This window comes from Lithobates pipiens, unplaced genomic scaffold (genome assembly GCF_037356315.1).
Source record: "Lithobates pipiens isolate NorthernLeopardFrog02 unplaced genomic scaffold, aLitPip1_a1.2 Scaffold_8, whole genome shotgun sequence".
In the NCBI taxonomy this organism is placed as follows: Eukaryota; Metazoa; Chordata; class Amphibia; order Anura; family Ranidae; genus Lithobates; species Lithobates pipiens.
In genome coordinates, this window is record NW_027507903.1 from 489,332,032 (window position 1) to 489,348,271 (window position 16,240).

At 44.8% G+C, this 16,240-nt stretch overlaps 1 protein-coding gene across 17 annotated transcripts in view; it reads right to left on the reverse strand.

The window, feature by feature from the left end:
* The window catches only part of PPFIBP1 (PPFIB scaffold protein 1), a 158,227-nt gene that overhangs the window by 110,533 nt on the left and 31,454 nt on the right, over positions 1 to 16,240 (reverse strand). For all 17 annotated transcript variants that reach the window (XM_077469028.1, XM_077469024.1, XM_077469027.1 and 14 more), the window contains exons 2-3: positions 13,682 to 13,769; positions 6,308 to 6,516 (exon numbers count right to left, since the gene is read on the reverse strand). In XM_077469028.1, coding sequence (XP_077325154.1) covers positions 6,308 to 6,516; positions 13,682 to 13,745 — 273 coding nt within the window. In that variant the 5' untranslated portion in view covers positions 13,746 to 13,769. The remainder of the gene's footprint in view (positions 1 to 6,307; positions 6,517 to 13,681; positions 13,770 to 16,240) is intronic.

A 16,240-nucleotide genomic window follows, 5' to 3' on the forward strand; every position in this document is an offset into this window, starting at 1 on the left:
CTGGTCTGCAGATCCACACAGACCGGGGGAAACCTGTTGCTTCTCAAACTTGCGGTGCAACAACTTAGCCCATTCAGTAAGCATCTGTGACACCAGGTCCGTGGCTAACACTGGCCGCAATACTAACCCCACCGTAAACATGGACTGGGCAACCGCCTCGGCACTTCTGTTGGTAGGGTCCTTGAAAGAAGGGGTCCCTTCCACCGGAATTGTGGTTACCTTATTTAACCTGGATACCGATCAACGACCAGAGGAGATGTCCATTTTTTCAGGAAACACTTTTCAAAGGGGTAAGGCACCGCCATCCATCTTGGGACCGAAAAGGCCTGCTGCGGGCTTCCCCACTCCTTGTAAATAAACTTATCAAAATAAGTTAGGTAGGGAAACACCTTAGCAGTGCGGGCCGGCTTGTGGGACCCAAAAGGGACTGACACCTCTGCAGATGCCCCCGCTGTATCCTCTATCTTAAGGGTATCCCGTACCGCTGTGATAAGTGCTCCTACTAGAGCTATTACCTGCGCTGAACCGGACACAGAGTCATTCTCACTGTTTGGACGGTCCTGGTCCACATCCTCTGAAACGTCAGAACAGGGGCAGCCTGCTACAGTGGGAGCCGAGTCTGAATCAGAGCTTTCCCCAGACGGTGGGGGGAGGGGGCATTTTTACTCCCCTTGCACCTGAACGCAGCTTCCACCTTGGCAACAAAGGACTCCAGAACCACAGACACAGTGCCCATAGGCACCGCAGGTGCAGGGGTACCAGTTGCAATAACAAGGATGTCTGGGGAAGAAGCGCCAGCTTCTGAAGCCATGCTGACCCACTCTCGCCTGTCACCACTAGGGACTTAAGGCAAGCCACACAAGATGCCCACCCTCCTAGCTGCCACAGACTGAGGGGCCCCCCGTAGGACTCACCACCCTGACCCAGGTACTGCACTGTGCTGCCGCCTTCTGCTCTCCTGTGCCAGCCACGAGGTGTTTGTGCTGTTCCAGAATGAACCAGCCGCCCAGCGCTAGGGTAAAAAAACAAAACAAACAAACTGGAGGTTACTAGAAAATGGCTGCCTCTGCAAAAAATGTTACAAGAAAATGGCCACGACCACCGTAGAATGGCCACGGTTCGTGCAGCAGCCAGTCCCCCACATGGCAACACACAGATAACCCACCAAAAAAAAACGAGCGGACCACCAACCACCCAGCGCAGCCCCCTGCCAGAACCCAGACCCCCCCCCCCCCCTGCCAGGTACATGCACCGCACCCCCTATGCACAGTCACACAGCGGCCCATCAGCATGGCGAGAGAAGAAAGGGAGAGCGAGAGAAGAAAGGGAGAGCGAGAGAAGAAAGGGAGAGCGAGAGAAGAAAGGGAGAGCGAGAGAAGAAAGGGAGAGCGAGAGAAGAAAGGGAGAGCGAGAGAAGAAAGGGAGAGCGAGAGAAGAAAGGGAGAGCGAGAGACCCCCCTAGTCGACCTCCCAGGCAATGCCCAGCTGCTCCATCCTATTGAGACAGGTGGAACCATACTTACTCCTCCTGCAGGGACTGCTTGACGCATTGCCCGGACAGACCCATCACCCGAGCAGTATGGGGTGGCTGCTGGCCACGGCACACTGACAACAGTATCCCGGTCATGTGTGCCCTGGAGTATATAGCTTGCTGGTGGCCCCTGGATCAGACGGGGCATGTCGTGGCCGACCCAGTGTGTAGCTAAGGTCACGCGATCGATCGCCAGGCTGGGGAGACTACCAGGATCTATATTATCCAGCCCGTCAACCAGTCTGGCTGTTGATTGTAGATCACAGGAATCAAAAAGCAGAAAAAATAAAAAAAATCCCAGGACCAATGGTCCCCACAGGGAGCCAGGTCCTTCTACACTAGGCAGAAAAAAAAACTAAGCTGCTGGAAGCAGAGCGAGGGGTCATAGCCAGTAGGACCGCCCCCTGGGTGGTACTGTGCAGTTTTGCTGTTTTTACATGGTCTGCCTAGTCGTCTCCTGAAGGTGGCAATGTAACCCTAAGGTCAAGATTAAAGGAGCTGTGTCAGTCAATGAATGAAAGAGAAAATCCTTTTTGTTCCTGGAGGATTGTGCTCCCACGTACAGAGCCAGCTCCATATAGATAGGATTCAACCAGTTTGGTGTGGAGGAACTCGAGTGGACAAAACTGACCAACCCTACTGAACACCGTTGGGATGAATTGGAACACTGACAAGGATCCAGATATTTGCCTCCAACATCAGTACCTGACCTCACAAATGGGTCCAAATTATCATAGACACACTCCGAAATCTTGTGTAAAGCCTTCCTAGAAGAGTGAAGGCTGTATAGTCATAAAAAGCAGTTTAATTAAATGAACAGATGGCACAGAATTCCGAAAAACGTTAAAATTTTCAACCAATAGTTTAGAGGTGGTGTTTATATATGATGTCTGGACACTGCATCATTGTAATGCTAATCATACACTAGTAAAATTTCACATGAACACTTGTACGAAAATTCTCAGTACATTCGATGACTTAAAGCGGAGTTCCCACTGTTAAACTTTTTTGGATACATTTTTTTTTTAGGGGTTTATTTTTTATCGCACTTACATTTGTGAGATTAATCATCGCTCGATTGCCTATCTTATATTCCTGTTTACTGGAAGTTTCCATAGTGCTTGTGGGCATGTAAAGCCCTCAAGCACTATCTTCCGGGCTCTGGTGCAGCTGAGCGACCATCTGTTCTTGCGCATGCGCCATATGTACGGTGCAGAGCCGTACACTTCTAACATTGCCATCACAACATGAAGGGAAGTGACGTCAGGCGCCTTGGAGAGGAAGAGGCACATTACGAGGCGCCCCCTAGCAACAGACCTGAAAAGGCGAGTAAAAAAAAAACATGTTTTTTTTCCAAAGGTCGTTCCTTGTATTAAATGAGGCTGAATAAATGTTAAATTTGTTTTCTGACTTTAATGAAAGTACTTCAAAGTTTCATTTTCCCATGTTATTTTGGAACGAATGCACATTCACCCTTAGAAGTTCATTTGTTTGGGAAACAGTTTGCATCCTGCTTCTTCGAATTCTCATGTTGCGGTTGTCTAACAAATTAACACAGATTGGATTCCACTAAAGATTCAAAAAATTGCTAAAACTAAAAAGTTTGAATAAAGTTCTACTAGACTTTGGCTAACATAAGTCTAGATCTGAAGTGCCCACACAGTGGTGTTATAGTCCAGTTTATTCCAACATGAAATCAGATAAAGACCATACACAAAGCCTACAAGTATGTACAGATTATTTACATAAAACTGTCTGGAGCCCTACAGCAAATACCGCAGTGGGTTGAAGGGAGGTCAGGATTATAGCACTCCAGCCTGCTGCTTGTTAGACGCTCTACAGCAGAAATCAAAGCACTGAGGCACACCAAGTACTGGCTTAAGGACCGCTTCAACTTGTATAAGAACAGTGTGAACAGTAAGCTTTGACAAAGCATTTTGCAAAGCTTTCAGCAAGCTTTGGTGAAGCGTTTTAAAGTACCATTCAGCTCCAGTCTGTAAATGTTGAACACAGATCCTAATGAGAGTGTTGCTTGCCACTTTAACCACTTTCTGCGACCGATATGTTACATGTTTTTGGTACAAAAAATCCCAATAAGCGTATATTGATTGGTTTGCGCAAAAGTTATAGTATCTAAAAACTACGTGATAGATTTATGAATTTTTTTTAAATTTTTTTTTTTTTACTGGTAATGGCGGCAATCTGAGCTTTTTAGCGGGACTGCAACATTGCAGAAAACAAATCTGATCCCAAGTGACACTTTTTGGGGACCAGCGACACCAATACAGTGATCAGTGCTTAAAAAAATAAAAATAAAAAATAAAAAGTACTGATCAATGTATAAATTACACTGGCAGGGAAGGGGTTAACACCAGGGGCGATTAAGGGGTTAAATGTGCTCCCAGGGAGATGTTTCTAATTGTTGGGGGTGCGGATTCACTGGAGGAAAAGAGATCGTGATTCAGCTTAACTGAAACATGATCTCACCCTTTTTCTCCCTGACAGAGCAGCAGCAGTGTGTTGTTTACATCGGCACACCGCTGCCTCAGTTCTCTTCTGAGCAATCGCCCGTCCCGCTGATTGGCTCCTGCTGTGTCCAGCCATCCACGCGCACTCCCTTAACCAAATGCACGAAAAAAGGATTTTGCACAGCCAGGCCACACTGCCGCAATAAATGTACGTGAGGCTGTCCGGGAATCGGTTAAACAAGCTTCTAGCAGATTCACCCCTTCTTGAAACTCTTTGAAAGCCTGGTAGCAGCTTGTTTAAAGTGACAATCAACACTCCCAATAGGGTCTGTGTTCAACATTTACAAACTGGAACTCAGTGGCGGCTGGTGCTCCATCTTTTTTTTTTTGGGGGGGGGGGGGGGCAGCAGCAAACAAACCACCCAGCCACACACCCCCCCCTCCCCTTGGTCACTCTCGCCCATCAGTTCTCACCCCAGCCCAGCACTTACCGCATCTAAGTCGCAGGCATTGTCAGATCCTTCCTCCTTGGAGGCCAATAATATTGCTTCTCCTCTTGGCCAATCATGTCTCAGGACCCGCTTGCTGATTGGCCGGGAGCAGAATCAGGAAGTCAATATCGAATATTAATTTGCTATTGTCACACAAGTGGGTAAGTTTTCCAAAGCTTGCTGTTCACACTGCTCTTATACAAGCTGATGCCCATGTGAAACAGGCCTTAAAAGGCAATTCATGTCTTCCCTCTACCAACCAGCCTAGTGCTGGAATTGAGGTGAGCATTGCAGCCAAAGCTTCTGGAGGATTTTTTTTTTTTTTTTTTTTTTTTAAGACTAGGTTTTATTGAGTTTTCAGCGCAATACACAAAAGAACACATATACAATTTGCACAATTGGGGAGGGTTTCTGTTGGTGCCACTAAGACCCCTTTCACACCGAGCTGCCCGGGCGTCAGCAGTAAAGCGGTGCTATTCGGCCGCTAGCGGGCGGTTTTAACCCCCCACTAGTGGCCGAAAAGGGGTTAAATCCGCCTGCCAAATAATGCCAGAGCGGCGTTTTGCCGGCGGTATCGCAGCACTGTCCCACTGATTTCAATGGGGAGCAGCGGTGGAGGAGTGGTGAGGTCTCCGCTCCAAATATGCTCATGGGAGGACTTTTTCTGACACCCTGCAAGCGCACCACTCCAGTGTGAAAGCCCTTGGGCTTTCACACTGGAGTGCATTGAGCAGCTGTTTTAGGGTGCTTTGCAGGCGCCATTTTTAACGCTATAGCAACTGCAAAATGCCCTCGGTGTGAAAGGGGTCTTAAGGAACCTGAAATCACAGGAGGGAAATCAAAGTTACTTTGAGCGGGGCAGGGTGGGGTGGTTTAAGGGGCCCACACATTACACTCACGCAGATAGAGAGCTAGAGAGATATATCCCTCTCTCATATCGCATAGTCCCACGTGTCCAGGGAAATTCAAAGGACGCGAGTGGGATGGAAGTAGTGTGTTGCTCCATGGACACCCACAATTTTACTAAAAGCATGGGACAACAGATCCACATTACAGCCAAGCACCTCTGCTGTGTAAGAGTCTAATATTGCAGATTTACATTTGACCGGGATGTCATGTCATGTCTTAAGCAGGCCTCCTCCATTACCCAAGGAGGGGTTATGTAATTCACAGAAGATAGCTGGGAAAGCTGATAACACTATTTGAGATTACAATTTCGAAGTCACAAGACAGTAGGGATTATGGCAGCATCAACAGGTATTTTTCTGTACTTGCAAAAAATGTACTTAGCCTGAAAAAGAGAAAAATGGATGGAGCCATTACATCTGAGGACAGCAAAGCTGCAATTTATTATGTTTTTGTTCTTGGGTTTGGACACACTTTAAGGACTCATACGGGACATTTTCTAAACTCTCCTAGAAGCCATTCTCCTGGCAGCAGTGTTTTGGTGAAAGAAAAAAAAAAAAAAAAAAGCCTGGCACTTGTAAAAGTGTGTAACACGTTTAGCCACAATTACCTGCATCAAGCGTTTGGGCATTCAAAGTCCCACTGTCAGAACACAATAGCTCAGCGGCGGAGATTGCTGTACTAACAATGGGTAGTTAGTACATTGGCTCCTAACAAAGCTCCTCAGTTTTTTTTTTTCAATCAGCCCACTGGGTTGAATGAGAAAAGGCTGCAAGTGTGTACCAGGCTTTAATTATAACCAAATGCTTTCAGTGTTGTAGTTAACAGAAAAAACGTGAGGGAAGATCTTCAAGAGAACCTGTCTGTCCTCAATGGGCAAAGTGATGTTTGATGTTCAGTAAAGCACTTACCACCATCTGGCTCTGCAGCCACTCCACCAGGGACTCGGCAGTGGAGTCCGGCACCTGACACCTCAGACCGTCCCTCTCATCAGTATCCATCATCTCCAGCATTCCACGCAGGTCCTCGATAAGATGGAGAACACGTAAGCTCCCCATGAAGGGCGAGGTCGGTGACTGGCAATCAAAAATGCCATTGGAATACTCCAGGGCCTTGGAGCCTGTAGAAGACAAAATATTAGCCAAATGGTCAGTCATTCCTAAAAGCCTACAGGTTGAAAAGGTTTTGTCGGCAGTGTTATACAGTGTTGCTCCAAATACCCTGCTAATTGCCAGGCTGCAGTACCAAGCCATTAACCTGGGCAGGCATATAAATAAAAAAAGGCTGAGGGAAATCAGCATACCAGTTCTGCATGACTTAAAGTGTTATTAAACCCACAACAGTGAAATCAGCCTATATATGCAGTAAAGCATGCTTGTTATACTCACTGTGGAACCTAAGGGGTTAATCTTTGAGTAAAAGGGCTTTTTCTTTAGAGGATGCATGTGATCAGTCAGGGCCAATCAGCACCGTCCAGACAGAGGGTTTAGGGGTCCTGCAGCCTCAAAGGATGGTCTGAGTAGAATGGAAACGCCTCCTACACCGATAGACTGCTATATACTGCTGATGAGAAAAGGTATTTAGCAGTTTATATTTACTAAATTAATTGCATTTTCATGTTCTGTGTACTATGGGAGACCAGATATAGTGAATGCAGGGTCCTGGGTTTAGTAACACTTTAAGCCAGCCACAGGCCATTTAAATCTCGGCCCGGTTCAGCAGGGCAGGGATTCGAACCATGTATAGGCAGGCTAAATGTACCCCAAGTTGCTCAAATCGATCAACTTGGGTACAACCAGCCTGTTGGATTTTACATGCAATTATTGCTAGTGGCTATTATAGTCCCTAGCATTAATCATGGTGTTCTTCTGGCGGGGATGGTTTCCCCCGCCACCCCTCCTCCAACCTTGAGAACACAATGGCTCCATGGGAGGGATTCCCTCATCAACACCAACGGTGTACATGTTGAAATCAAGCTATTTTCTTTCCTGCAACCGTGACTGCAGTTAAGAAAAACGCTATATATATATATATATATATATATATATATATATATATATATATACACACACACACACACACACACACACACACACACACACACATATATATATATATATATATATATATATATATACATATACATATACATATACATATACATATACACACACACACACACGGATTGATTCTAACAATTCCATAAGGTATCTAAAATCAAAAAGAAAAAAAGCTTTCGGCTTTGACCATTTCACTGCTGCTGGTGTAAGGCTTATTTTGACTGCAGCACAGGCTTACATACACAGCAGCCGGGGATAGTGTTTACATTCGTTAAGCTGACTGTTGGCTTTCTGGTGGATATGATTCGGGGGCTAAAAAGCCACCCAGTCACTTCAACATCTCCCGCCTCCCTATGTGAATACAGTACAATAAAATTAACAAAATAATGTAAACAGTAAAATACTGTAAAAAAATAAAAATAAAAATGTCCCCCACCTCCGTGTACATATGTAGACGAATATGTATCGGGTGCTGCTACAAATGAAAAAGGATGACTGCGCGTTAAATATCGCCATGCACACTTAAGGGAGAACAAAAATTCTAGGGTTCATTCCTTCATTCGCTATTAAAGTGGTTCTAAATGCTGAAGGTACAAAACCTGTGTGCTGCTTCCCCCCACAGTCCCTCCAATACTCAGCTGAGCCCCTTCTCGATCCAGCGATGTGCAAAGGATCCTCGGCTTGTTCCTGACAGTAGGTCACCATTAGGCCTAGAAATGCTCAGGACTTGGCTACAGATGGATAGATAGATGGATCTCCATCCCAGTGAGATCGACTTAAGTTTAAAAATCCAGCTTCTTAACTGGGTATATAAACTCTGCACAGTGCAGTATGCCAGTATGTAGCATGATACTATCTTTTCCCAGCAGTGAAAGAATGGATAGCAGCTGCTCTCACACTAGTTCTGTGGCGGACAGCCATGTGTTTACAAATGGAAATGTTGGGAATTTTATAGGTCACCTGCTCAGATTTGAATTTTAAAGCCCATTATATATTTTCTTTCATTGGCGCAGCCCTTAAATCATCTATATATTTGTGGATTTTTGTTTCAATTAAAAAAACTGTTTATTAGTACTGGATTATACATCCAGTGACATTACTGCGTCTGTGCTTTTCTATGAAACGTAGACAAATAGTGGCTGGTGGGAGGGGCTGAAGGGTACTGTACATATCGTCCTGAAAACATCACAGCACCCTGCCTCAGTACTCATCCAAAGAGCCCCCAGCCCTGATACAAAAGCGTGCTGGCTCTTGAGAGGAATTATACTAACATAAAAAATACAGTGATGGGTAATGTCAGTCTGGAGTAGTGGATTTTACTGAGCAAACGCCATCCGCATGTATACATCCCTAGGTAATGCCCAGATAGAATTGAAAGAAAAGAAAAAGAAATCCAATGAATGACAGGCACAGTTCAGCTGGGGGAGGAAAAGGCTAGATGCCAAATGCCCTCCAACTCGGAAATAAGGTGGGTTTCACCTGATTTGTTGCAGCTTCTAATGCATATTGTGAAAAACTCACAGTGTGCAATAAAATCACAGTAAGCAAATTCAGTACAGGAGAAGAGACTGTACAACTGTGAAAAAAAAAAAAAAAAAAAAAAAAAAAACAACAACAAAAATCACATAGAAAGACAAAAACTTATTTTAAAGGTTGTGGCAGGAGATGGAGAAGCCAGAAACATAGCTGTTAAGAAGATTGCACAGGATGCAACTCGCATTCAATTTTCCAAAAAAGCTTCTCGTGTTCCCCTCTGATCTCGTTTCACTTTGATACTGTATATAAACTTTCCCACAGTTCGTGATAACTCCCTTGGCCTCATCTAATCAGAAAGCTCTTACTGGCCAATAGGCTGAATGGTAACACTTGTAAAACCCATTTAAAACAGCAGGAAGCATGAAGAACAGCCACACACACACACACACACACTACAATTTGATTTAATTAATTTGATCTCGAATAAAGCTCACCACATGTATGACAAGCTCTGTACAATCTCCTTTACAACGTCACATACATCCCAGCCCTCTGGCCGGGGAACTTTGACAGCTCACCCGTCACTGGGATCGGATGGGTGATCTGTCCATCAAAGTCCTGGGACCAGGAGGAGGGGCTGTATCTGACAGCGAGCAGTGGGGAACATGGCAATCGAATACTTATCGCTGTGTTCCCTGCGCTGCGTTCTGATCACCTGGGCGTGTCTCTCTCTCTCTCTGATCACTGGAAGAAGGACTCCCATTCCTCCCAGGCTGCTGGCGGTGCTTGCCAGGCATCCATATAGCTCGCCAGCCCTCAAAATCCACTCGCAAAATGCGAGCAGGTGAGTGGATTTTTTGAGGGCTGTATAGATCTACATCTACACACACACACAGGGGAAAAAAGTATTTGATCCCCTGCTGATTTTGCACGTTTGCCCACTGACAAATGATCAGTCTATAATTTGAATGGTAGGTTTATTTCAACAGTGAGAGAGAACAAAAATATCCAGAAATTTATTTTTTCAAAAAAGTTATAGCCTGATTTGCATTTTAATGAGTGAAAGTAGTATTTGATCCCCTATCAAGCAGCGAGATGGCCCCCAGGTGTCTTCTATACAGGCAATGAGCCAAGATTAGGAGCACTCCTAATCTCAGCTTGTTACCTGTATAAAAAGACAACTGTCCACAGAAATGGGTAGTCAATCAGCTTCCAATCTCTCCACCATGGCCAGGACCAAAGAGCTGTCCAAGAATGTCAGGAACAAGACTGTAGACCTACACAAGGCTGAAATAGGCTACAAGACCACCCCCAAGCAACTTGATGAGAGGGTGACAACAGTTGGTGTGATTATTCACAAATGAAGAAACACAACGTAACTGCCAATCTCCATCGGTCTGGGGCTCCATGCAAGATCTCACCTTTTGGAGTTTCAATGATCATGAGAACGAGGAATCAGCCCAGAACTACAGAGAATCTTGTCAACAAGGATCTCAAGGCAGCTGGGACCATAGTCACCAAGAAAACAATTGGTAACACACTACACTGTGAAGGACTGAAATCGTGCAGCACCTGCAAGGTCTCCCTGCTCAAGAAAACACATGTACAGGTCCGACTGAAGCTTGCTAATGAACATCTGAATGATTCAGAAGAGAACTGGGTGAAAGTGTTGTGGTCAGAGGAGACCAAATTCAAGCTCTTTGGCATCAACTCAACTGGCTGTGTTTGGAGGAGGAAGAATGCTGCCTATAACCATGGAGGTGGAAATATGCTTTGGGGGGTGTGTTTTTGCTAAAGGGAACAGGACAACTTCATTGCATCAAAGGGATGGTGAAAGGGGCCGTGTACCATCAAATCTTGGGTGAGCACCTCCTTCCCTTAACCAGGGCATTGAAAATGAGTCGTGGATGGGTATCCCAGATGACAATGACTCAAAAGCACACAGACAAGGCAAAGCAGTGACTCAAGAAGAAGCACATTAAGGTCCTGGAGGTGCCTAGCCAGTCTCCAGACCTTAATCCCATAGAAAATATGTGGAGGGAGCTGAAGGTTGGAGTAAGCAAACATCAGCCTTGAAACCTTCATGACTTGGAGAGGATCTGCAAAGACAAGTGGGAAAAAAATCCCTCCTGAGAGGTGTGCAAACCTAGTGGCCAACTACAAGAAACGTCAGACCTCTGATTGCCAACAAGAGTTTTGACACAGTACTAAGTCATGTTTTGTGAAGGGAGTCAAATACTTATTTCACTCAATAAAATGCAAATTTATAACTTTTGACATGTGTTTTTTCTGGATTTTTTTTTTGTTATTCTCTTACCATTAAGATAAACCTACCATTAAAATTATAGACTGATCATTTCTTTGTTAGTGGGCAAATGTACAAAAACAGCAGGGGATCATATCATTTTCCCTCACTGTATGCTGCCCAGTAACCCACCAGAGAAATCTTTACACTGCCATTATTCTTGTCACCCTGCTTTCCCCATCTACCCTCTTGAACCCTGTGCTGAGAGTAATAGCTGTTCAGATATAGAATGGTCGCAGAGCTCTGCATCTCTTATCGCAAACTCATTATCCACTTCAAAGCCGCCACAATTTCAGGTTGAGCATTACAGTGTGATTTGAAGGCAGCCGATTCCTCAGTGTGTTTCAGACTGCTTTCCCCGTCTCCTGGCAGCTCTCTGCCATCTTTACCTCCAGGCCTATTCCTCACTGCCTTGATCCCTGCCAGCCCCATCATTACCTTGCTCCTGTACACACTGCTTCCATACTTACAATCTTCTTTGCCAGATCCAACAGTAGAACGAACCCCTGGGGATCTTTTGAGAGACTCTAGGGTTCCATGGACCCCAGCTGAGAAGCCCAGGTCTAGGTAGATCCTCATATTACATAAGTTCAACATACATGTTCACTTTACAATCTAACTGTCCAATCTCCTTCTTTGGATTTACGAAAACTATGTAAGAAAAGGCATTCAAGTCAATCCGGCCCTTTTAATTTTAAAAAGGTATAAAAAAGGGATGCCAACATGGCAGTTCTACACACAGTAGTAAGTGGCAAGTGTGTAATTTTACTTATTGACACACATCGGAGGCTAGTCCAGAGACGGTTAATCAAGATGGCAGACAACAGTGTTAACAGTGGAAGCATGCTACTCAACCACAAACAAAAAAAATTTGAACAATTGCATCTGCAGGTAAAGTGGTGGCAAGTGTTTTCTGGGACAAACGTGGCAATATTTGCGTGGATTTTCTACCCCATGGTGCCACGATCAACAGTAAATATTTCTGTCAAGTCCTAAGTGATGTGCATACGCATCTGCGGAAAAAATGGCCTGGTTTGATCAGTAAGGGTGTCTTGTCTTTTCCAGTGCAACACACAAGCTCATAGGGCTTCACTGCACTACCTGCATATTACAGCAACTCAGCTGGGGGGTATTGCTTCATGCCCCTTACAGTCAGGACCTTGCTTTCCTCCTGTTTGGACTCCTAAGAGTTCCTGGGAGGTCAGCATGTCAGTACTGATGACAAAGTGAAGCAGGCTGTCCTAGGATGGTTCAATCTATTTATGCCAGAGCCTTTCAGGCATATGTTAAATGCTGGGATAAGTGTATAAATGTAGCAGGGGGGTAGGTCAAAAAATAAATGCAGTTTCCACTCCACTTGAAAATTGTTCTATTACATACTGTAAACTTAAAAGTCCTGGTTTGACTTGAATGCCCCCTCGTAATATAAAGGACCTACCTGAACTAACCAATCAATCTGTATCCAATCAGTAAGGTCATTGAACTGCATATTTGTTGATAGGAGACGGTACAACCAGACTAACGAGTTTGGTGAGCAATAACTTTGGGAAATGTGAAGCAGATTGAATAGTCAGACTGTAATATGTATGGTGAGCTTTAGATTGAACTATGTAAAAATGAGTGTTTAACTTATTGGATATAAGCAGAATGAGATGGTTAGGTAGACCCTCACACATAGCTGTCAGAGAACGTGCTGGAGATCAGTGACGGCTGGGGCTCCAAATTTTTTTTTGGGGGGGGGGGGCACGAACAAACTGAAAAATACTGAAACAAACCCCCCCCCAATCAATTGCGGCCTCACTGTGCCCGCCATATGCCCCATCAAATGCAGCCAGGCGCATCCCCATCTCAGCTGTCACTTCACTAACCCTCCCCCTGTGGCCGGTCCGGCAGGACTTACCGCTTGTGTGGTGGGGCTCTGCTCCTCCTCTCCTGTAGTGGTGGGAAGAAGTGGCTGCAGCTCCTGTGTCCGCTCGGCTCCTCAGGCTTCCTCCGTCAACGTGTTAGGCATCCAATAGGATCGCTTAATGCTTTGGCCAACCGGGAGACAGGTCTCATTGACCTGCCTGCTGACTGGCAGGGAGGAACGCTAGTGTAAAAATTCATTGGTTATGCCACACAACAGGGTAGGATGGGGACACAGTGACCTGTGACCCAAGCCCACCCTATTTTGAAACATATTAGAGCCTCTGGCTCAAATAACGTGCTTGAAAATACACCCCCCCCCCCGCTTATCCCCGCCATAGTAATGTGTTCGGCGTCCTGAAAGGGGCCGGGCACATGAATAGGGAGGGCGGCGCCCTTAATGCATGGGCCGCCAATTGGTATAGATTGTATAGAGCGTTTGCAAAATATCAGAAATAGCATTAATACACAGAAGGGCGATAATACGCCCTCATAGGCAGATGTCTCGTGTCACATTTGAAGCTCATTAAAAGACTCACCAGCTATAATCCCATCCATCTGCTCCAAAGCTGCGGCCAACATCTCACTTGCGTCGTTCATCATTCTTTAACGTCCCGTGCCCGGGCCCTAAAATCCAAAATAAAAATCAGCAATGATTAAATCATTCTTTAGACCAGACTGAAGGTGAAATACTAAAATGAACACAACTAATTTATCGCAAAAAGGTGACGTACATTATGAGTGGTAACTAGGTAATATTTGTACATATCGGGATCAGCTTGCATTGCGTTTTCTGCAGCTTCAAGCCATAGGTTGATGTCACATGGGTGATATGAGCGCTGGAGACAAACCGGCAATTTCAGGATCACCAAGAAGCTGCTTACCTCTACAGAATAGCGCTTTCATTAGTGGATGTCGCTCCCATTGCTAGAAATGGAGATTCCCAGCATGGAAAAAGGAGTGACAGAGAGGCAAATGGAATGTATTCTGCTGATGGCAATTTGTCACTAGTGGCAGTCACCTGTGTACCATCAGTCTTTGAGGCTCAACCAACTCACAGTAAAATACTGCGCGCATAGTATAGTATTCCCCTCCACTTCATCCCCAACAGCTACACAAAGAGTTATGCAGAGTGGAGAGGGGAAAGGTGGATGTGCTGGACACTCCATTCCCCAGTAGTTGGTATTGCCCTTCACTTCATCCCTGGCAGCTACACAAAAGAGACACTAAGAGGAGAGCTTTGACATGCAAGGAGGGGGCAGCACTAAGGAAGGGACTCCTCTTGTAATCACATTTTCTAGGAAGTTCAAAGGGCACATTGCAAGTAAATTTATGGAAAAAGAAAACATTGCAAGTAATCATATATTTTTTATTTTCTAGAATTTGACAGGGTTTTTTTATAATTGCATGCTAATTTCTTGTACGGGTGTAACAGGTACAGGAAGCAAGTAAATATACATATACCACACACAAAAAAACGCATTTAAAAACTTTATATGATTTGCATTTTAATGAGTGAAATAAGTTTTGACCCCTTTACAAAACATGACTTAGTACTTGGTGGCAAAACCCTTATTGGCAATCAGAGGTCAGACGTTTCTTGTAGTTGGCCACCAGGTTTACACACATCACGGGAGGGATTTTTTCCCACTCCTCTTTGCAGATCCTCTCCAACACTGAAGGAGATTACATAAAAGGCAGAATCCAGAAATATAACCCAGGACATTGTGATAAAAGTGGAGTCCTATAAAAGACAGATACAACATATAGGAACCCGTGATTGATAGCTGTGGGTGGAATGGCCCTTTATATAATAAAGATGGTGCCATGATCCCAGGAAATACATTTTTACTACAGAGTGGTTATGCTGAACAGGATGGCCCCAAAGACATGAGCTGTGAACAGGACGAGGTTTATAATACAATCTTGTAAACCCGAGTCTAGATTGTGATCCACAGGATAAATAAAGCCATATATGGAGCAACAAGACCGATTGTGGGCGGAGGAGACGGGAAGATGGATCTGCTGCTGGAAGGAAATATCACACTGTGCACTGAGAGGGGAAGGGGCCCAGGCTACAGGACATCAACAGGTACAGGAAGGGAAACTGTACAGTCCATACATGCAGAAAAAATACAGAGTATTACACCCAGCATACAGGACACATATCAGGTACAGGAAGTGGTACTGTGCACAGTCCATACATATACAATAACAGATAATGAGAATTGCACCCAGCATATAGGGCACAAGAAGTGGTACTGTACTGAGCCTATAGAGAATAAGATACTGAGAATCCCACCCGGCACAAGAGTAATGTTACTGTGCTGAGCCCATACATAGAGCATAAGAGCTACTGAGAATCCCACTCCGCACTAAAGAAAGTAGTACTGTCCTGTGCCCATACAAATAGAAGAGATACTGAGAATCCCTCCCAGCACACAGGACAAGGAGGTACTGTGCCGAGTCCATACATAGAGAATAGGAAGAGATACTGGGAAATCACACTAAGTATACGGGACAAGAGAAGCGGTACTGCGATGCTGAGAATTTGTAGCACTGTGAACTGGGCTTACAACTTAATGCTAGGAAAGTATTCTATAATCTTGTTAAAGAAAGTCACACACGGAGTTGGAACAGAACATTTATCTTCCAGCGACATTTACGGTGGAGTAGTAATTCTCACTAATCATCCATGGCAGGTTAATTCCACTCTCATTTTGCCTGGTTAGGGTTGTCATAACAGTTTGGGATAAATCTCGTCACAATGAAAGGCGTCCCTCTTGTAGAATTCTCCCAGGATACATGGTTTCTATTACATGGGAGTATTAAAAAGATTTAAATTCCGGGGTGAACCTGATGAAGGGTCAGATTCCAGATTTGGTCTAGTGGATCAACACACACGCACACCTTTTTAAATGCTCTGGAAGATTCCTACAGTGCTATTCACTAGCCCTGTTGTAGCTTTTTTTTGATTACAAACATTTTTATTGGGGGTAAAAGAAAAATAAGTCGATCCACAGAAACAAGTACATGACTGCATCAGGGGGTAGCATAAAAAAAAAAATACACAACATACAAATATAGCTGGAACAGCA